At 39.4% G+C, this 21,023-nt stretch overlaps 3 protein-coding genes across 3 annotated transcripts; 2 read left to right on the top strand and 1 right to left on the bottom strand.

Annotated features, from left to right (window-relative positions):
* Positions 1–2,408: 2,408 nt before the first annotated feature.
* On the bottom strand, positions 2,409–4,324 carry K441DRAFT_517596 (uncharacterized protein; the record flags this gene model as incomplete). The annotated part of the gene is made up of 3 exons (XM_067642122.1): positions 2,409–3,232; positions 3,290–3,899; positions 4,013–4,324. Coding segments are annotated over 3 exons (1,746 nt in total), but the record flags the coding sequence as incomplete, so codon positions are not given.
* Positions 4,325–6,433: 2,109 nt separating this feature from the next.
* K441DRAFT_661623 (uncharacterized protein) lies at positions 6,434–7,086 on the top strand. The gene is made up of 2 exons (XM_067648903.1): positions 6,434–6,872; positions 6,935–7,086. The coding sequence occupies exons 1-2, from the start codon at positions 6,516–6,518 to the stop codon at positions 6,980–6,982; spliced, it is 405 nt and encodes a 134-aa protein (XP_067502824.1). The 5' UTR covers positions 6,434–6,515; the 3' UTR covers positions 6,983–7,086.
* K441DRAFT_565849 (WD40 repeat-like protein) lies at positions 7,044–7,934 on the top strand (the record flags this gene model as incomplete). The annotated part of the gene is made up of 1 exon (XM_067643720.1): positions 7,044–7,934. One exon carries the CDS (start codon positions 7,044–7,046, stop codon positions 7,932–7,934), a length of 891 nt encoding a protein of 296 aa, XP_067502825.1.
* Between the last annotated feature and the right edge of the window lie 13,089 nt (positions 7,935–21,023).

Raw genomic sequence — 21,023 nt, forward strand, 5'->3', positions numbered from 1 at the left:
ATTAAGATATTTATATTCTTTTACTATAAAACTGCTAAGTAACCGGAAAACGCTAATACTAGTATAAAAGCATACCCACGATAGGTAGTCGCCTATAGTTAAGATAACTAGATAGATTACCTTCTACTAGGTAAATTTACAGCGAATAACTACGTCTTAACTACTATAGGACTTACCCCGTTTTTTATAAATAAGGGTTATTACCCCTAATCCGGTATAGAGCCACTAAAACCTATTAATAAGAAACTGCTATATAAAAAACGCCTTAAAATACTACTTACTAACTAGTATATAGACCGTATAAAAAATCTACTTAACTACTATAAGGGAGAAATGGCCTAGGCTTAAGTAAAGTAGGCCTACTTTACTAACCGTTATAAAACGCCACTACTAGAGATACGTGTTAGCGACTAGGTATAGCTAAATATACGTAATATCTCTACGTAGAGGCCTATAAAGTTACTTAATTATAAGAACCTTAGCCCCTATCTAATTAAACGAGTTATTAATAGGGAAGCTATATATAAGCTAGAACTCCTACCTACCCTAGCTACCCGTAGGATATAGCCCGTATTTTACCTATAGCTATTACACCTCTATTAGCCTAACCCCTTATTAGGGCAGATATAACCTAAACCCCTACTAGTACTAATCTAAGATAAGAATAAAGATAAGAACTATAAGGAGTGGACCGTTAAACAAATTATTAACTCTAAATACTTTAGTAAAGGTAGAGGACAACGGCTTTACTATAGAGCTATATACACAAAATTTAATATAAATTAGCCAGAATGGCAACTATAAGAAGACTTTAAAAATATAAAGGATTTAATTAGCGACTTTTACTACGCGAACCTATAGAAACTAGGCCTAAGTAGAAACTTTATACCTAATCCTTTATAGAAGCCCTTATAGAGTTAAACCGTTATACATTACCACGTAAGGGTAAATTACCATTAAATTACCGTTAGATTATAGTAAAGTATAATTATATAACTAGAATATTGTTAAGATATCTAAGAACTTTAACTAGCGGTTAAAGTTATCTAATTAGTTAGATTTTTAGATGCCAAGCCCTATTATATAACATTGTTTTAAGCCTTTAGCAATACCCCCCTTTTCTTCTTTTCTATACTATAAGTGTCCCTTTTATATATATATAGTAACTATAGCGTCGCCGAAGCTCCGCCTCTATAAGAGGGGGGGTAGTGTTATAAAACCCTACCGCAGGGGCCTCTATAGGAGAGCCCCGTGCTCTTACAACACCTCGCGTATAGCTTATATCAGCTACGCGTAGGTATATCACCTCCTTACGCCCTCGACCCTTATGATTGATCGCGTAACGTCTTATAGACTCCTTAAATATATACGCTTTGTAGCCACTGCCCCTATCCCGTAACAGCTTCTAATAAGTTTTTTAGTAATCCTTATATCTTTTTTTTAGTTACGTTTTTTCCTTACTAAGGTTTTTTAGTAGTTTAAAGTAGGGGTTAGATAGATAGATAATATATAGTAGTATACTAACATCTCTCCAAATCCCTTCTGGGACAAGCCTTTATAATCTCCCTATACCGTAAGGTAATGGCAATTAGGGGCCGATTATAAGAAGGGGGGGTAATATAAGGGATATTATTGCAGCTACTTTGGGTTGCCCTTAGGACAACCCCCGGACGCCCCTTAGATAGTCGCTAGTTATATACTAAAGGCACGTGCCTGTAGTATATAGTCTCTACAATCCTAAAGGCCTTACCTCCTTAAGGATTCGTCTCTCTTACCAATCTATTCTATTTTATAATCGTGTCCTTATAGCCCCCTATCTTTAAAGTCCCTTTATAAAAGGCACTAAAAGCAAATTCCTTTACTATTTAAACAAGACTATATAAGCCGTTAAGGGTAGTAAGTAAATACTAAATAGCTTAAGTAATAAATAGAAGACTAGTAGATAGTAGATAATGACCCAATCCTTCTAATAAAGCCTTTAATGCTATGCTAATAATATTATATATTCTTATAGCTAGCGGCGCTTTATATAGGAGCTTATACGAAGGCTCTACGGGTAAGATTTAGGCGAATTAGGCGTCTTTTAGTTGCTATACTATACCAAGACTTTTTATAGGGACTATATATACTATCTTAATAATTTAAGCATTTTAAATATTCCGGAACTAGCCCGAGTTAATTTAATTCAATGATTTTAGAGCGCCAAGAAATTCAATTCAACTCCGAGGTTAGTGGAAGACTTGAAAGGCTTACTGCCATGCCTGCACAGGGTGCCCAGGAAATAAATATGGCAATTGTCATCTCAACTACAGCTTGGATGTTTTTTTCCACTTCCTCGGGCAAATAAGGTGATTATTCTGAGGTAGTCACGTCTTAAATGTAAAGAAATTCGCTTATCGATGTCTAATGTATGTTGCTTGAACTGGAGCGACGACGTTGTTGTAGAAATGCCGTCTGAACGTGGAAAATTCGAAGTTTTTGGTGATATCGCGTCCAGGAAACTCGCATCTCAGACAGCGTTGGACGGCGTAACCATAGGAATCTCCTGCCTGGTTATAAACCTCGTCTATTTTGCTCTCCGCGATTTTGAAATCGTCGAGTATAGTGGTTGCAGTACTTCCTGTATCACCCTGCTGTCGAAACTCTTCGAACGACCTGTTAATACAAAGCTCAATGAGGAGAATCCCAAGAGCGAAGAGAGTCCTGTTTCGAATTTGATTGCTGTTGAAACGGTCGGCGGGAGTCAGTGTTGACGATGTGGCGTGCGTCTCAAATAGGTAAGATATGTAAGGATTTCGGGAAAAATGTTGTTCCCTGCCAGCGGCTGTGTTCTCAAGAAACACGTTGACTTGGTCTCCATCCCAATTGTCATCTAGCCACGGAGTACAGCTAAAATGAAGAATTGCCCAAGCTAAGGCGGCAGCGAGACCGTACCGCTTTTTAGCCGATAAGTCTAGGTGCGGCGGAAGTTGGTGCGGCGGGAGTTGGTGCTGCAGGAGTTGATGAGTTGGAATGGGCTGCACGGGAAAGAGCGACTTCAATGGCATGATTTTTACAATGTTGGAGTTGGTATTTGATGCGCAGCTGAGATGAAACTTTCTTTTTTGCCCTTGGTCTGGGTCTGGCAAATAACCCAGGTTTACGGATGCCCTAAAATCCTTCCGCACCCCAACGCAAAGGCATGAGATCTTATCGTTGGCTGAACGGGGAGTTGGTATGGTAGATTGCACCGCTTGAAGAATTAGTCAGCTATCGCACTCTCTGGTCAAGACAGCTACAATAAACCCACCAGGATAAGGGGGTACCGTAACTGTGACTTGTTTCGACTTCTTATTTTGTCGTCGGCCAAACAGACCCGATAGCTTGTTCTTTCCTGAACCTGTCAGTGGCATCGGTGGTGGTGCTCTGGATGATTGCGGAGATAGAACCGGCTGAGCGACGGGTGTAACGTTGCCCGAATCTGTTTTCTCTATCTTAATTTGAAGTTTTCGCCAGCAGTACTTTGCAGCCGCTGTTTGAGTAGAGGTATCCTGGAAAGAAAGAGCGATATCGAAGACTGACGGGAGAGTGGGCTTTTCTGGCTGCCAATCTAGATCAATGGCTGCGTGATGTGAGCATAGACACATGCAATTCCAGCCGTCTTTGAGAACTCCATGGATAGCTCGGACATTTTCGCGAATTGAATCGCAGTGCTTGGGGTTGAATCGTGCTTGGAGCTCCTGAACTTTAGTATCTTCGTCTTCTGCTGGTACCTCTGGTCTCTCAAAACAGTTTTTCAATGCTGTGTTCCAGTATTGCAGTTGGTCGATGAGAGCCTTGCGTTCTTCGGTGCTGAAGCTGCGCTTCACGCGGCGCCACTCCCACTGAGCTCGTTCGGGTGGGTCACTTGTCCATAATGGCTGTATAAGAAATTAGATTTCGATCCAAGACAAGAATGATATTTGCAGCGGCATGCGGAACAGGGAGTTACATTAATGAAAAGAGTAAGTAGTGTGAATTCGAAATATCATACTCTGCCATCCATGTCGATTCCCAATTTGTCTAGGAGGCCCTTGGTAATTTCATCCATATGTTTAATAATTGATAGAAATTCCCTATAATGGTTTGGGTACTTTTCTTCGAGACATTCTCGTAATTCATTAACGCTCGGTTGGTTTAGTCCAATTAAGCGAAGGGTAATATGTAATTGCTGTTGTTGCACGAATATGTTATCTCGGAGTGTTGACAGTGTCATATCGTACTTCCAGTAGTTTTTCACAGGGTCGTGGTACTTCTCAAGGGCCCACAAAGCAATTGGGATCCCTCCCAATACCAGACCAGCGATGACGTCAGCCATGGCTTCGATGTACGCACCCGACAGTGTGTCAAGAGTTTCCTGGGAGCTCAAGAGGCGCAAAGTAGATATATGATGGACAGACGAGTCTAGTTGAGGAAATGGTGCTGCTAACAAAAAGCATAACCTGTGAGCGCTGGTGACGTGTCAGCCTTCAGGAGCTCAACCCAAAGCTCATGCATATACGTGGCGAGCTCCCATCTATACACTGCGAGCGGTTTTCCACTCACATTATCGCATCTGCAAAACCTACTTAAATGAACGAAATTACGAAGCCACGATAGGTTGGAAGGTTTGACTCGACATTGATCACGCAAGCCATTGGAATAAGCTACAATAGCAGCTCAGAGGTCCTATGTTTGGCACTACCTCTTTAGCTATGTGGTCTGTTGGTTGCCTAATTTGCTTTTCAAATGCTGACAGTCCATTTACCTTTTAAGCCCTATCACTTTCTGAGCGCATCAAGCTTTTTTTGCGGACACTGATTCCTCATTCATCTGAAGATTCGCCTGCTGCATTGCTGAAAAATTATGTAGCTGCCTCAGCCTGATCCTCACCGTCATTAGTGCTGAAGTATCAACCACCAGTCATACTGCAACCTAGCTTCATCGATGTCTGCCTTTTCTCTACGCCTGAAATATACTGTTTAACAGATAGTGAAATTATGACGCCTTTTCAGCTTCGAGAATAGTCTATTTAATTGGTGGATTGTTATTCGAAATCTATATCTACTTTAGTATTCGTCGTTACGATGGCTGAGGCATCATCAACCTCATCGAAAGAGTCCCTTTCAACAGTCTTTACAGACTGCCTTACGTACTATAGGAAGCTGCTGCTTACTCTCAATGCAGAGAATTGCCGCGTGGTCCGGTTGGAACAGGTAGACGTCACTCACATTCAAGATGAATTCGGAAGAGTCAAGATTTGGGGCGACCAAACCAAAGCCACCCTTCTGCCAAGAGCTCGCGGTTCCTTAGACGATACATTGAGAAATAATCCTGACCTCCAAGACACTGTCCGAGGGGTTCTTAAACGGTTAAGGTGGTGTCTCGACCAAGGTAGGTCATTTAGTATAAAGTACACCATCTCCCACTCGTTGACTCGATCGCAGCAATTCCTATCGTAGGAAGAAAGTACGATGACCTAAAAGAATCTGATCAGGATTCCATTGCTAGCATGAGCGCTGATTCTGATTCCGAAGTTGAAGACGACGCAAATCACGAGCATCCTAAAGACTCAAAGATCGCTTGGCTCATGCAACAGGCCTTTGAGCAAATCCAATCGCTTTTCCATCTTTCTTCCCTTCTTCGCCGTCCTAGTTTAACGGGCAAGTATATTCGTTCCGTCAATCGTAACGCTAGAGTAAATCCAGAAAAACAGGAGTCATCTTTAGCCTTCTGTCTCAGTAGATTTGATTGCAAACACGTCCTCGAGAAAGTACGACAATGGAATGGCCTTGCCAAAAGCGCTAAAGATATATCGTACGAGGATGAAGAGCCTGTATCTTCGGATCAAATTCAGGGCCGCACAGATCTTGACATCGACTGCTGCGAAGATGTCACAGCTCTCTGTCAGAGGCTCGCAAATGCGAATACCCGACGTCGTGAACAGCTTCAGTACTGGACTGACCACCCAGACAACCTCACAGCTCGCGAAACCATCTCCGCTCCACCGACACTGGATGTTCTGATGAAAGAAACTCCTGTGCTGGAGGCTAATCGAGCCGGCGAGCCGCAAAGCCAGGTGCCCACTATCCAGCCGTCCGATCGAAATCATTTGAGGCAGAACGATGAAGCAAGGTCGTCGTTGTCGAAGCAGAGTTTTTCTACTGTTGCGAAGTCGGCCATATTTGAGACAAAAACGCAGTCCGGCCGTCCACGTACAGTATACGCGCCATCAACTGCAGTTAAGGGACGACAAAACCGCGTTCCGAATGCGCCCACTCCGAAGGGTAGCTTCTTTTTCCTTTGCCCTTATTGTGGTATGAAGCTCATCAGCTGTGAAATGGAGGACAGACAGACCTGGAAGTAGGTTCTAGAAAAAGCCTTCTCTGCTTCACTACACTAATATAGTTTCTAGACGACACGTCTTTAGAGATCTCAGGCCCTATATTTGTACCTATCCAGAATGCCAAACCCCTGAAAAGCTCTACGTCACTCGGCACGACTGGATATATCACGAAATGCAGATGCATCGACGCCAATTTGTCTGCGGTGACTGTAATGAGAATCATCTAACGAGAGATTCAATGGAAACACATCTCAAGGCCCATCATCACGGGCTATTTTCCGAATCCCAACTTCCAATCGTCCTTGACATGTGTGACCGGCCTATTGACGACAGTGAGCAATCGCTTTGCATCCTTTGTGGCGAAGAGATGTCCCTCTCAAAGCTGCAAAGCCATCTCGCCATGCATTTGGAGGACATTGCCTTATTTGTGTTACCTAGCAGTGTCGAAGACGGGGAGGCGGACGGAGGTTCCAAGATGACCAATCAGGCCGCGAAGCTAAAATCCGAAGTAGAGAGGGACGGTGATGAACTTTCATCCGTTAGCAGCGTTCATTTTTCTGATTCCGGAAGTGAACCCGGTTATAAGCAGACCTCTACGGATTTTCAAAAGCTGTTAACTATGAAACAACCGGAATTTAATTTTAAAGTAACGCTTTGGAAGAAACATGACTTAAGCGGGGAAGACAGTCCTATAACGGTAATGTACAACATTTTAAAAATTTTACAGGGCCATTCGAATAATGTCCACGCCGTCGCCTTCTCGCCGGACGGCAAGCTGGTCGCGTCGGCATCGTCCGATCGCACCGTCAGGCTCTGGGACGCGGCCACGGGAGCGGCGCTGCGGACGCTCGAGGGCCATTTGGATGAGATTAACGCCGTCGCCTTCTCGCCGGACGGCAAGCTTGTCGCGTCGGCATCGTACGATCACACCGTCAGGCTCTGGGATGCGGCCACGGGAGCGGCGCTGCAGACGCTCGAGGGGCATGCGGGTGTGGTTTACGCCGTCGCCTTCTCGCCGGACGGCAAGCCGGTCGCGTCGGCATCGTCCGATCGCACCGTCAGGCTCTGGGACGCGGCCACGGGAGCGGCGCTGCAGACGCTCGAGGGCCATTCGGATCTGGTCTACGCCGTCGCCTTCTCGCCGGACGGCAAGCTGGTCGCGTCGGCATCGGACGATCGCACCGTCAGGCTCTGGGACGTGGCCACGGGAGCGGCGCTGCAGACGCTCGAGGGCCATTCGGATAATGTCAACGCCGTCATCTTCTCGCCGGACGGTAAGCTAGTCGCGTCAGCATCGTCCGATCGCACCGTCAGGCTCTGGGACGCGGCCACGGGAGCGGCGCTGCAGCCGCTCAGGGGCCATGCGGATGATGTCTGGGCCGTCGCCTTCTCACCAGACGGCAAGCTAATCGCGTCGGCATCGTCCGATCGCACCGTCAGGCTCTGGAAAGCGGCCACGGGAGCGGCGCTGCAGACGCTCGAGGGCCATTCGGATGATGTCAATGCCGTCGTCTTCTCGCCGGACGGTAAGCTGGTCGCGTCCGCATCGTCCGATCGCACCGTCAGGCTCTGGAAAGCGGCAGACGTTTAAGGTTGATATAACGTATGTGATGGGGTTATGAAGGTGACCCTAGTTATGAAGGTTTTGAACATCAAAATACTCAAAAATACAAATTTGGTCGCAAATAACCAGTAAACCCCATTTAAAATCACTGCATCATTATTAGGGAGCATTGAAACCATAAATATATATAATAGAGTCTATTCAAAGTCGATTTTTAGTGTTTTAAAGTTCAACTAACCACCGGCGGCTGCAGAGGACTCTTCTGCCTGCTTGTGGACCTCATCCGCGGTTAATTACATAGGCTGTAAAATACGCACCCGTGCTTGCGCATACGCTAGTTCAAAACTTCCTGACTTTTGTTAGGGACCTCCATAGAGCAAGATTATTGCTAGCAATTACTGCCTTGCTGGAGTAATACAATATTAATTAATATGGGTAACTTAGGAAGACTAATTTGCCTTAAAGCTACTGGCGGAAAGTAACTGGATTAACCTTATGGGCCTTCGCACAGGTCGTGCAGGCTTCAGCGCCTTTATAAAGGCTTATTGTTCGCCAGGCTATTAAAGCTGCTTATAAACAATCTTCTGTATCTAGAGCACACGGCCAGCAAGACATAGCTTTGGTAATATGGAGTTCTGTATAGGGAAGTAAGGAGAAAAGTTAGGACAATGATAGCCATACACCCCCTAAATAATACGCGTACACCCCCCAATTAATACGCATACACCCCCCACCTTATTTAGTTTAGATGATTCCCCATTGAGTTAGATGCTTCCTTATTAAGTTAGAATATCACGTGTGTTTGACTTGTTTGCGCCTGCATCGCGAAAATCAAAGTGCGCGCCACGCAAGTTTTATAACTGCAACATCACGATTAAGTATTGATATTAGTTATAGTATAAGTAGTAGGGTCTAAATTTGGATCGCGGCTGAGTCGATTAATTGGATTGCGCAGTGTTTTATGAGGCGTCGCGCAAACTGATTTAGGTACTGCCACTGCTTCATGCCCACGCGCCCACGCGCCCACGCGCGCGCCCGTGGGACCCAAATCAACATCTCTGTTTCGCACCTAAGGGCCTGCAATTGTAGAGCGTCGCGGCGGTCGGCCAATTAACCCTACGACCGGCTCTACAATTGCAAATCGCGTCGACAGATCTACTCGTAGAGAGCCCTTAGCATTTGAGCGAAATACTAGCTCGCACTTTGATTTTCGTGATGCAGGCGCAAACAAGTCAAACGCACGTGATATTCTAACTTAATAAGGAAGCATCTAACTTAATGGGGAAGCATCTAAACTAAAGGTCGCCACTAATCGCACACCCCCTAAATGATATTCGTACACCCCCCAATTGATATTCATACACCCCCTACCTTATTTAGTTTAGACACTTCCTTACTAAGTTTAGACGCTTCCTCACTAAGTTAGATCATCACGTGCGTTTAACTTGTTTGCGCTTATATCGCGAAAATCAAAGTACTCGCCATGTAAGTTTTATAACAGCAATATCACGATTAAGTCTTAATTTTAGTTATAGTATAAGTAGTAGAGTCTAAATTTGGATCACGCCTAAGTTAATTAATTAGATTGCGTAGTGCTTTATAAGGCGTCGCACAAACTAATTTAGGTACTGCCACCTCTGCTTCGCGCCCACGCCCGCGCCTACGCCTAGTGGGACCCAAATTAACACCTCTACTTTATATTTAAGAGCCTGTAATTATAGAGCGTCGTAATAGTTAGCTAATTAACTCTATAGCTAGCTCTACAACTGCCAATCGCGTTAACTTGTAGAAAGTCCTTAGCATTTAAGCGAAATACTAGCTATACTATGGGCTCGTACTTTGATTTTCGCGACATAGGCGCAAATAAGTCAAACGCACGTGATAATCTAACTTAGTGAGGAAGCGTCTAAACTTAGTGAGGAAGTGTCTAAACTAAATAAGGTAGGGGGTGTACGAATATCAATTGGGGGGTGTACGAATATCATTTAGGGGGTGTGCGATTAGTGGCGACCAAACTAAATGAGGTGGGGGGTGTATGCGTATCAATTGGGGGGTGTACGCGTATCATTTAGGGGGTGTATGGCTATCATTGTCCAAAAGTTAATAGGTTAATGTTCAAAGCGGCAGTATATTTTAGGTAATATTCTAGCCTAAATAAGAAGGCGGTAATGTAAACCTTTTATAACTAGGGTTACCTTTATAACCCCATCACATACGTTAGCAATTAGCGGCCTGTGTTTTCTTAAAGTTAAATAATCTAGCCTTAGGTATAAGGGCTAGCTAGGGGCTGGCCTGGGGCTGGCCCGGGGCTGGCCCGGGGCTGGCCCGGGGTCATTTTAGCTGCATCCGCTGATCTGCTCATGTACACTTCTTTACGCTAGCCCCGGGCCCCATTAGCAACATTAGCAACATTAGCAACATTAGCAATATTAGCAATATTAGTAATATTAATAATTTTAATTTTAAAAATTATAATATATCTTTTTACTATAATAGTTATAATATTTTCTATAACTGTAATATTTATATGAGAATAATAATGGGTTTTAAATTTTAAAATTTGGTTATTAAGCAATTAATTAAAATAAGTGGAAAGCCTCTTGCAGAGGCTCCAAATCGTCAATTGGCGATATTCCTGACGATTTACCGGCCGTGTACTGATTTCCTAACTAGGCCTAGCACCCGCCTACCCGCCTGCCTGCCTACCTACCTGCTTGCCTACCTGCCTGCCTACTTGCCTGCCTACCTGCCTGCCTACCTGCCTATACCTACCTATCTGTGCCTACCTGTGTATGCCTACCTGTCTGTGCCTACCGTCTATATCTGTCTATGGTATCTAATTCAATTTGATTCGGTAGCGGGCTGATATCGAGGCTCTGGTTCGATTCGATCGATCGATTAAGTCGTTCGTGGTGTTGCTGACTGGTTGTTCGAACGATCGTCGTCTGGTCCTGATGACGGTCGTCCTGATGACGGTCGTCTNGTTCTGGCGACGGTCGTCTGGTTCTGGCGACGGTCGTCTGGTCCTGACGACAGTCGTCTGGTTCTGATGACGGTCATCTAGTTCTGGCGACGGTCGTCTGGTTCTGGCCACAGTCATCTGCTAGCTGCCGTTGTAGTGCCTCCCTAGGTAGAGAGGATGGAAGGAAGGGTAAAAAATAAGTGGTATTTAGGTGTATAAGGGGTATATAAAGACATATAGAGGTTGCTGGGAATCTAGTGGGGACCCGATAGCACTATAGGTCGCTGTTAGGACGATTGATATAACCAGGAAAATTAAAGTCCTACTAGGAGCCTGCTAGGAAGCCTGCTAGGAGCCTACTAGGAGGCCTTTAGGATTTTAATACCCTAATAGCAATAAACATAATAATAGTAATAATATTAATTTTATTGCTATAAGCTAGCATAATGCTAGTGTATAGCTCTAGGGCCTAGCTAATATAGCAGAAAGCTGGCGTAGAGCTCTAGAGGGTTAGCTAATATGGCGGAAAGCTAGCGTAGAGCTCTTAGGGGTTAGCTAATATGGCGGAAAGCTAGCGTATAGCCCTTGGGGGTCAGCTAATATGGCGGAGAGCTAGCCCCGGGCCCCAAAAACACTTTTAGCGAAACTAAATTTCGTACGCCACCCCCCGTTTTCCTGACGTAGTCCATGTACCGATTGTAAGAAAAGAATAAGGACTGTCTATTGAATGTGGCTCTAAGAGCCTCTATATATACATAAGAAAGGTATAGGAAATAAGAACGAGAAGGGGGGAGGGGGTAGGTGACCGAGTCAATGACTAAGTCAATTGGTAGGTAGCTAAGTCGGTGACAAGACAACCTAACTTAGGTCGATATACCCCCCCAGCTAATTAACTGGTAGGTGATTAGCTGGATATACCTAAATAGGAAATATCTACGGTGTTAAACTAAATAGAGACCATTTAAATAAAGAACTTAATAAGGAAATTGGGCAAATAGGTTAAATAGTATAATTAAATCCAACTATAATAGGGTCTTAATATTAATTAGATTTAGTTATTAAATAAAGCTCTTATACTTTTACCTTAATAGGGCCTTTATAAGACTGTTAGCTATTATATTAATAGTAGGAACCCACTTAATTATAATTAAGCTCTTTTAAACTCAGCGAAGCTAATACTAGTAAATATCTAAGTAAGAAAGCTTTATGTTTAATTAAGGTCCGTTCTTAATAAGTAGTTAAATTATTTATTAATTATCGCAGCCAATTATATACTCTTAATTTATATAAAGTTATATAGCTTCTACGTTTAATAGAGCCTTAAGCTTAGCTTTAGTACTTAATATTATAATAGTCTTCTGCTTAGTGGAGCACTTATTAATTACTTCCCTAAATAGTAAAAATATAAAGCCTTTAGTGCTTTTCTAACTAATAGAATTATTGCTAAATATAATATTGCTTATATAGACAACGACCTAACTTCTAATATTCCTACTTAAGTATTTAATCGCTAGGGTTCTTATTTAATATAGGTATATAATCGCTTAATTAACTATAACTTTATATAGGGGCAATAGATTATAAAGAAATTCTATAAGCTTACTTAAGGCGTAAGCAATATTAGGTTATATAATATAAGTAGCGTAAAGTAGTAACTTAACCTTCCTTTAATATATATAGACCTACTACTTAAAAGCCTACTGTAAATTAGGCAAGAGATTATCTATACTTATTAGCGTATATACTAAATAAAAATCTTTTAAATAGAAGGTATTAGCGATCTTATTAATATAGGAATCTTAGTAGAGCTAAAGCTTTTATTAAGGTTAATTATAGAAGATTCTAATTCCTAAGAACTAGGTTAGTTCTGCTAGGGTTTTAATCTTATATTTCTTTATTAGCTCTTCCTTAAAAGTTAAAGCTTTAGTAGGTCTTTTATACAGTAGACTACTATAATATTATTAACGTAGAAGAATATAATTAGCTAGTTGTTATAAAATAGGCATAATTATCTATTAACTACCATTAGACTTAGGGATATTAAAGTAGTTAAGAACTTATTAAGCTAAAGTAGTAGTAATTATTAGAGGCCTTATAAAGCTCTTTAAAGGAGTAGATACATTAAAAGTTGTCTAAATTTTTAATATAGACTATTTTATTAATAAGGTTATTAGTAAAAATATTAACTATATTATACTATTAAGTCTCTAAATTATATATAGTAATAATTACTATTATAGCTCTAAATATTTTAGTTGTAAGAGTTACTCTATATATATCCTTTTTACTAAGTTATTATAAGTTATCTTATATATAAAGACAGGCTTTAAATTTAACTAGATATCTATTAGTATTAAACTTATAAATAAATGTTACAAACACTTTAAGTACGATGTTACGACTACTTGGAGAGGAGTTAGAGGAAGCTAGTTAGTTAATATAAGTACGGTCTAGGATAAAACCCGTGGAACCATGTGACGAGGAATGGTAAGCGAGTTATATAATATTATACGCAGTATACGCAGTATACGCGGTGTACGCCTACGTACAATATGTATAACACGTATATTATATATAAGGAGGATTTTATAGGAGTACGGTTGTGTATTTAAGGACCCTTAGTCCCTACCTAGATAGTTCCTTCCTTATAGTGATTCTTAGAATACAGTTAGAGTTAATCTGTTAGGTAACCACTCCACTAGTTATTATTTACGTTGTTAACTTACCTATAATACCTATATACCTAGCCTATTAACGAGTTTACCGTAGTTCCTACTATAAGGCTCCGTTATATAATCACTACCACGGTTACGGTTTTAGTAAGTTAAATAACATGCCACTAAAAGCAGCCACTACGACGCCATTGACGGCGGCAACTATGTTAGGATTAGGTAACAACGCCAGTATAGCAGATACTAATTTACAATAACCTATAATAGTAGGACAGCTATAAGCGATAGTTAACTAGTTAACGGGAGATAACGTAGTATTTAAAAATAGGATTAATAGAATAGGAGCAGTAAAGGTTAAGTTACTATTAATTAAAAGATTTTTAGGGGAGAGATTAAAGCTTAAAGGATTCCTTACGCAAATATACTTTAAGGTTGCGTAAGAGGGAGCGAAACTAGTAATAACTATAGATTAAGTAGCATACGCAGGATTATTCTTATTAGGAAGAGCACTTAAATAGTTTAAGCCTTACCTTATAGAGATATAAGTAAATAGAATAATAATAACAAACTAAGAGGTATAGTTTATATTTTTAAGTTAGGGAGGGTTTGTAGAGCAACTTATATAAATGTTTAGAGATCTAAAGGCAACGACTATAGCAGAAAGAAAACTCCAAGATATTATGCAACGAACCTTAGTAATTAAGTATACTATATAGTTCTAAATACTAGCAATATAAGTTAAGTAGAATAATAAGGCGCTTATAGCATAGTATAAATAGGGACTTAAGGCTAAAGTCTAGAATATAATTATTCTAATAGAAGATACGGACACCTTAAGGGAACTAATAGATTAAGTAATAAAGATTAATAATAGGATNTACTAAAGGGAANAGGCTAANAANGGCTAGNATAGAGTTCTATAGTTATATAAGANNTAGAGTACGNAATAACCTAAGCTAAATTAGAAAATATAGTATGGCGTAAAGCTAATAGACCTAAGTAGTACTAAAGAAACCTATAAGAGATAAAGTAAGAAACTATAGAAATCTAGAGGTTAAGGATTAAGTGATTATAGGACTAAGGAGCATAGGCTAAACCAAAGATCTTAGTAATAGAAGATGTTTAAGCGGACTTTATAATAAAAGTAATAGTTTAAAGAGGGAGCTTATATAAATTGCAGAAAATAGGGTTATTTCGCTAGAGACTATAGAAGTAGTTAGAGTTATTATATAGTAAAGGGAACTAGACTAGTAGTATATAATATAGATATATAGAGGGATAATAGTATACTGCAAGAAATAAAAGAATATTTAATTAGAAGTTTTGCGTTTTGTTATAATAACATATACTAAATTTATAAAGACGCTAAGTATAGTGTAAGCTATTAGCTATAAGAGCTAGAGTTAAGAGGACTTAAAGGAACTAAAGAGTTAGATAAAGAATAAGATTAACTCTATAAGCTAGATTAAGATATTATAGTAACATACGGATAATAATTAGTAATAATAATAATAAAGTTAAAGGACTTATTAATTAATAGTAATAAGGATAGTAAAGGAACTAACTAGGGGTATCTAAACCTTAATAATAGTAGTAGATTTAATTTACCGTCCGACCCGGTCCCCCTAATGGGTCCACGCAGACTAATTCCTATAGGAAAAGCTTATATTATACTGAGAAAACCCATTTTTAGGTGAACAAAAAACCTCCAAGGGAAACGTGAGAGGTAATACTTCTAGATAGCATCCGTACTACATTAACGGGAGGAGAAAAACACCATTAGGTTGCTACTTTGAGACTCCCCTTACGCGGGAGTGTCTAAAATGCCTGTCTTGCCCTTATCTGCCATTTGAACCATTTTTGCTACGTCTGTGTATTGCCTATATAAAGTTATATGCCTATCCCTAGCTCCTTTTCTAAGTCTCCTGTAAATATCTCCTGATAATAATAACGCTTGCGCTCCGCCCGGGCCTATATACTAAGGTCTCTTATCCATTCCTTTATTAAAAGGTTTCTATAACGGGGTGTATATGACTTAGTATCGCTTTTGCCCTAAGTCCTAACCCTAGGCCCTTACACCTATTTATAAGGTATAAGAGGACGCTCTAGTATTTAATAGGGGTGACTAGTCCCTATAACTAGATACCTAGGTTACCAGGTAATGTTAAAATGGGGGGCTTCTGCTACGCTTAGGGCGCGGATTGTTTGCGTATATATGTAGTTGCTGTGCGGTGTATATAGTATTTGTAGGAGGGAGGGGGTACGCCGGAGGGATGATTGCTTGTTGATTTGAATGACCGAACGTGTACGATAGACGTAGTAGCTGTGTTCAAACTTTTTGCTGGGGCTCACCCCCCAGTGAAAATTTTTCGCACTACTACCACCACGTCGCTGCGCAGGCGCTACGCAGCCGTATATACGTCTCTGCGTTTGCTCTGGTAGTCTATTAACACGATCTAAATGGAACATCAATAGTAGCTGCCAGGTTCCCGGGCTCTACCGCGTGGAGGTGCAGAGGCCGATTTTATTGAGCCCAAACCTTAATAATATAATAAAAGTAGAAACTAAGACCGCTATAGAGCAAGGTTTGGTAATAGGTATTATAATACCATTAAATACAGCATCTATTACTTTATAAGACGGAAGGAGTAATATTTAGAGACAATTAAGCAAGTAGATAACTACTAGTGCTAGCTTACCACTTAATAAAGGTAAAAGGCTAAAGGCTTAAGATTCTTAAAATAAGATAAGAGACAACTAAGATTCTTAAGATAAGATAAGGTATACTTAAGGACCTATAATAGACGAAAACCAATAGGATAGAGTAATAGCTTAGTTTAGCAATATATAAATAAGCTTAGGACGAAGTTTCCTAAAGGTATAAGACTCTTAAGACGAAATAAGTAAGATTTAGGACTCTTAAGACAAGATAAGGATACTAGTAAAGCCTAGTTAGACTAAGGCTAAAGCGCAGCTTAAGAAAGAAGTAAGCTTAGGGTTAAAGAATCTAAGGGGTTAAGAATTTGGAGTACGAATAAGGACACCCATAAGAAAAAAGTAAGAGACTTCGCTATAGATTAGGGAATTTATAGTATAAACAGCAGTTAAATTAGGAGATAGATATATAGACCTAGAAGACTTACTAGGTAAATATAGTATTTAACCTAAAGATTAAAAAGTTAATATAGCGATTAAGAAGTAAGAGAACTTTAAGGATCTAATTATAAGATGTAAATAATAAGAAACTATAGACAAGTTTAGAGCAAGAATTATTGCATAATAAGAAAAGAAACTAGATATAAGATCTAGTATACTAGGTTGTATAAGGGATAGAGCACCTATACAAAGAATTACTAATAGGCTAAGAATAGGTATACTAAGAGCTAAGTGGCTTACTAAACTAGAAAATAAAGAGGATTTAGGGATTTCTACTAGGTTTAAAGAATAATATATAAAAGGCTATTATAACGTAGTAATAAGAAGATACTTCTTTATAGACAGACCGTATATACTCTAGCAGCTGTACTAAAAGTGGTATAGGCAATAATATAATAATAAGTAGGAAGATTTCTATATATGGTTAAATAAAAAAGTTATCTAAAACTACCTAATTATAGAAAAAGCGATAAATTATATTAAGGGAGCCTTAATTATAATATTAAAGGATCTAGAGGAATAATTAGAGGACTAGAGAAGCGAGAGGCGCGTCTTAGTACCTATAAATAAAGTTATAACGTTTAGATTAGTGTAATAGAGGTTTAAACTTAAAGATAAAGATAAGTTAAGAGTTAACCTAAAGCACCTAGTATACTATACGCTATTATAGATTGTATGTATAGACTATATATATAAGATATATAAAAATCCAAAGGAAAAAAACCGGAAATACCCTATAAGGATATACTGGATAATAGATAAACAATAGTATAGAAATGCTAAGTATATATATAGCTGGCATCTAGCAGAAGTCCAAGAGGAAGAAGATTTAATACTTTAACTAGAAAGATTCCTTATAGAAGAATGCTTAAATAGATAATAATAGTGGGAATATCTAGAGAATACCTATTTATGGTATATTAAAGATAAAAAGTAAACTAGGCATTAGCTAAAGAATAAGCTAAGTATAATAGGATTAAGTAGCTAATAGTTAGGAAAAGTAGAGGCCTATAGGACTAAAGGAAACTAGTGGTAAAACCTTAGACCCTTAAAGGAATTTAAGAACAATACCTAAACCTAAGAGTTAATTAGCAAGATTAATAGTTTAAAGCGTTAGTAGATAGTGAAGTAATATAAAACTATATCTTACTAGCAGTAGTTAAAAGGATAGGGCTACTATATAGGTAAAAAGAGCACCCTTATCTATTAGTAACAATTTTAGGAGATCTAATAGCCTATAGAGGAGGCATTATTAATCTTAAAATAGGACTAATTTAGATAACCATTAAAGGGAGATAAGTTAAGATGTCTTTTAATATATTACTATTAGGGAATAATAAGGCAGTATTAGGAATGCCTTAGTTATAGGAATATAATTTAAAGATTAATTAGGTTATAGGTTAGATTAATATTAGAGATATATAACGACGTAAGATATAATAATAAACTAAGTTAGTATGGTACTAAGTTAAAGCAATATATAAGGAGACTAATTAAGAATTAAGCTATGTACTAAAGAGATACTATAAGTATAGTAAGAAGCTATAGTTATTAAAAAGTAAAAAGTTATTAGATTATATAGTATAGGTATTATAGGACGGGGGCAGTGGCTATAAAGCGTATGTATTCGAGGAGTCTATAAGACGTTGCGCAATCAATCGTAAGGGTCGAGGGCGTAAGGAGGTGATATACTTACGCGTAGCTAATATAAGCTGTACGCGAGGTATACGCGAGAGCACGGGGCTCTCCTATAGAGGCCCCTGCGGTAGGGTTCCGTAACACTACCCCCCCTCTTATAGAGGCGGAGCTCCGGCGACGCTATAGTTACAATATATATATAGAAGAGACACTTAAGGTATAAAAAAGAAGAAAAAGGGGGGTATCGCTAAAGGCTTAAAATGATATTATGTAATAGGGCTTAGCATCTAAGAATCTAACTAATTAGATAACTTTAACCGCTGGTTAAAGTTCCTGGACATCTTAACGATATTCCGGTCTTATAATTATACTTTACCGCAATTTAACGGCAATTTAACGGCAATTTGCCCTTATATAGTAATGTATAACGGTTTAACTCTATAAGGGCTCCTATAGGGAATTAGGTATAAAGTCTCTGCTTAGGCCCAGTTTCTATAGGTTCGCGTAATAAAAGTCGCTAATTAAATCCTTTACATTTTTAAAGTCTTCCTATAATTACTATTCTGGCTAATCTATGTCGAATCCTATGTATATAGCTCTATAGTAGAGCCGTCGTCCTCTACCTTTGCTAAAGTATTTAGAGTTAATAATTCGTTTAACAGTCCACTCCTTATAGTTCTTATCTTCGTTCTTATCTTAGATTAGTACTAGTAAGGGTTTAGGCTATATCTACCCTAGTAAGGGGTTAGGCTAATAGAGGTGTAGTAGCTATAGGTAAAATACGGGCTATATCCCGTGGGTGGCTAGGGTAGGTGGGAGTTCTAGCTTATATGCGGCTCCCCTATTAATAACTTGTTTAATTAAATAAAGGCCGAGGTTCTTATAATTAAGTGACTTTATAGGCCTCTACGTAGAGATATTATATGCATCTAGCTATACCTAGTCGCCAATACGCATCTCCAGTGGTGGCGTTTTATAACAGTTGGCGAAGTAGGCCTACTTTGCTTAAGCCTAGGCCATTTCTCCCTTACAGTAGTTAAGTAGATTTTTTATACGGTCTGTATACTGGTCGGCAAGTAGTATCTTAAGGCGTTTTCTATATAGCAGTTTCTTATTAATAGGTTCTAGTAGCTCTATGCTGGATTAGGGGTAATAACCCTTATTCGCGAAGAACGGGGTAAGTCCTATAGTGGTTAAGACGTAGTTATTTACTGCGAATTCACCTAGTAGGAAGTAATTTACCCAGTTATCTTAACTATAGGCGACTACCTGCCGTAGGTACGCTTTTATGCTGGCATTAGCGTTTTTTAGTTACCCAGCAGTTTTATAGTAAAAGGATATAGATATCTTAACGGAGATACTAAGGCGTTAGTAGATTCGTCTCTATATATCGGAGTTAAATTATATGCCTTGGTCGGATGTAATTAAGTTAGGTAACCTATATAGTCGGTAAACTTTATAGAGGAAGGCGTTAGTAATATCGCTAACGGCTACGCCTTTAGTTAGGACGTAGTGGCGCTCTTTTATAAGTTGGTATATTATTATAAGGATNTTCTTATAGGTACGGCNNTATNNTTTANANGGTNNTAGGTTAANAANNAAATNTATAGNGATATCTGCCTATNNTTATATAGGTACTNGTAGAGGGTATAGTAGTCCTTAGTACTTTATATTAAAGGCCTTAGCGCGCTTATAACCGTAACAGGCGCCTATAAAGCGTTTAACTAAGTCTATTATTTTTGGCCAGAAGTAGTATCGGCTAAAAAGCTCGTAGGTTCCTCCTCTACTTAGGTAGCCACTTAATTAGAGGTCGTGGGCCATTTGGATTAGTTGCTGTTATAAATTTTCTAAGTTAGGGATAAATAGGCGGCCTCTATAATAGAGCCTGTTCTCTTTTACTTTTAAGGCTGCTATATTAATCTGGCCTAAGCTTTAGAGGTTAGTAGGTAGTGTACGGGCGCTAGCGGTCTTTGCGGTAATAAGTTAATACAATAATAGGTTAACAGAGGCGTTATATGCCGTAGTAATAAGCTTATTAATTTCGGGAGGTAACTCTAGTTCTGTGGTATAAATCTGGGGTATAGTTAGCTCTATTATAGGTAATATACCTAGGGCCAAATTTCGTGCTTTTAGGATCGTCTATTATTGGAACTAATTGTAGGGGTTATCTTTAGACTAAGGAAGGTCTTATAAGCGGCGTATTAGGCTATTAGGTTTAGTACCTTATACTCCTAGTCTATATACAATTTTAAAGTTAAAACTAAAAAGAAACTTGTTCTAATGTGCTTAGCGTTAGTTTAGCTACTTTATAGTTATAAAGTACTTAAGGTTGCGATGGTCCGTAAGGACTTTAGTTAGCTAGTTGGGCTCTACTAAGGAGAGTTCTGGTTAGAATTCTTTAAACACTTATATAATTATAAGGAGTTCTTTATTATAGATCTTATAGTTACACTCTTATAGTATAAGCTTAGACGAGTAGAATATAACTGGGTAAAGGAGACCGTCGTCGCCTATTTAGGAGAGGACGCCTATATTAACGTAGTCTAAGGAGTTAGTTTTAAGGTAGAGTTGTTATCCTAGTATAAAGTAAGCTAGGACAGGTGCTTTAGTAAAGGCATTTTTAAGGTCTTAGAACGCCTTCTCGCATTTAGGCGTCTAGGTAAAGCGTAGGTACGTTTTTCTTCCTTT

This window comes from Cenococcum geophilum, assembly GCF_001692895.1.
Source record: "Cenococcum geophilum 1.58 unplaced genomic scaffold K441scaffold_27, whole genome shotgun sequence".
Taxonomy (NCBI): domain Eukaryota; kingdom Fungi; phylum Ascomycota; class Dothideomycetes; order Gloniales; family Gloniaceae; genus Cenococcum; species Cenococcum geophilum.

Bases quoted from the DNA above. Each gene is read 5' to 3' on its own strand.
- K441DRAFT_661623 (XM_067648903.1), top strand. From the start codon at position 6,516: ATGCAGATGCATCGACGCCAATTTGTCTGCGGTGACTGTAATGAGAAT. The intron at 6,873-6,934 runs CTTTCATCCGTT...TTATAAGCAGAC, and splicing joins TAGAGAGGGACGGTGATGAA to CTCTACGGATTTTCAAAAGC.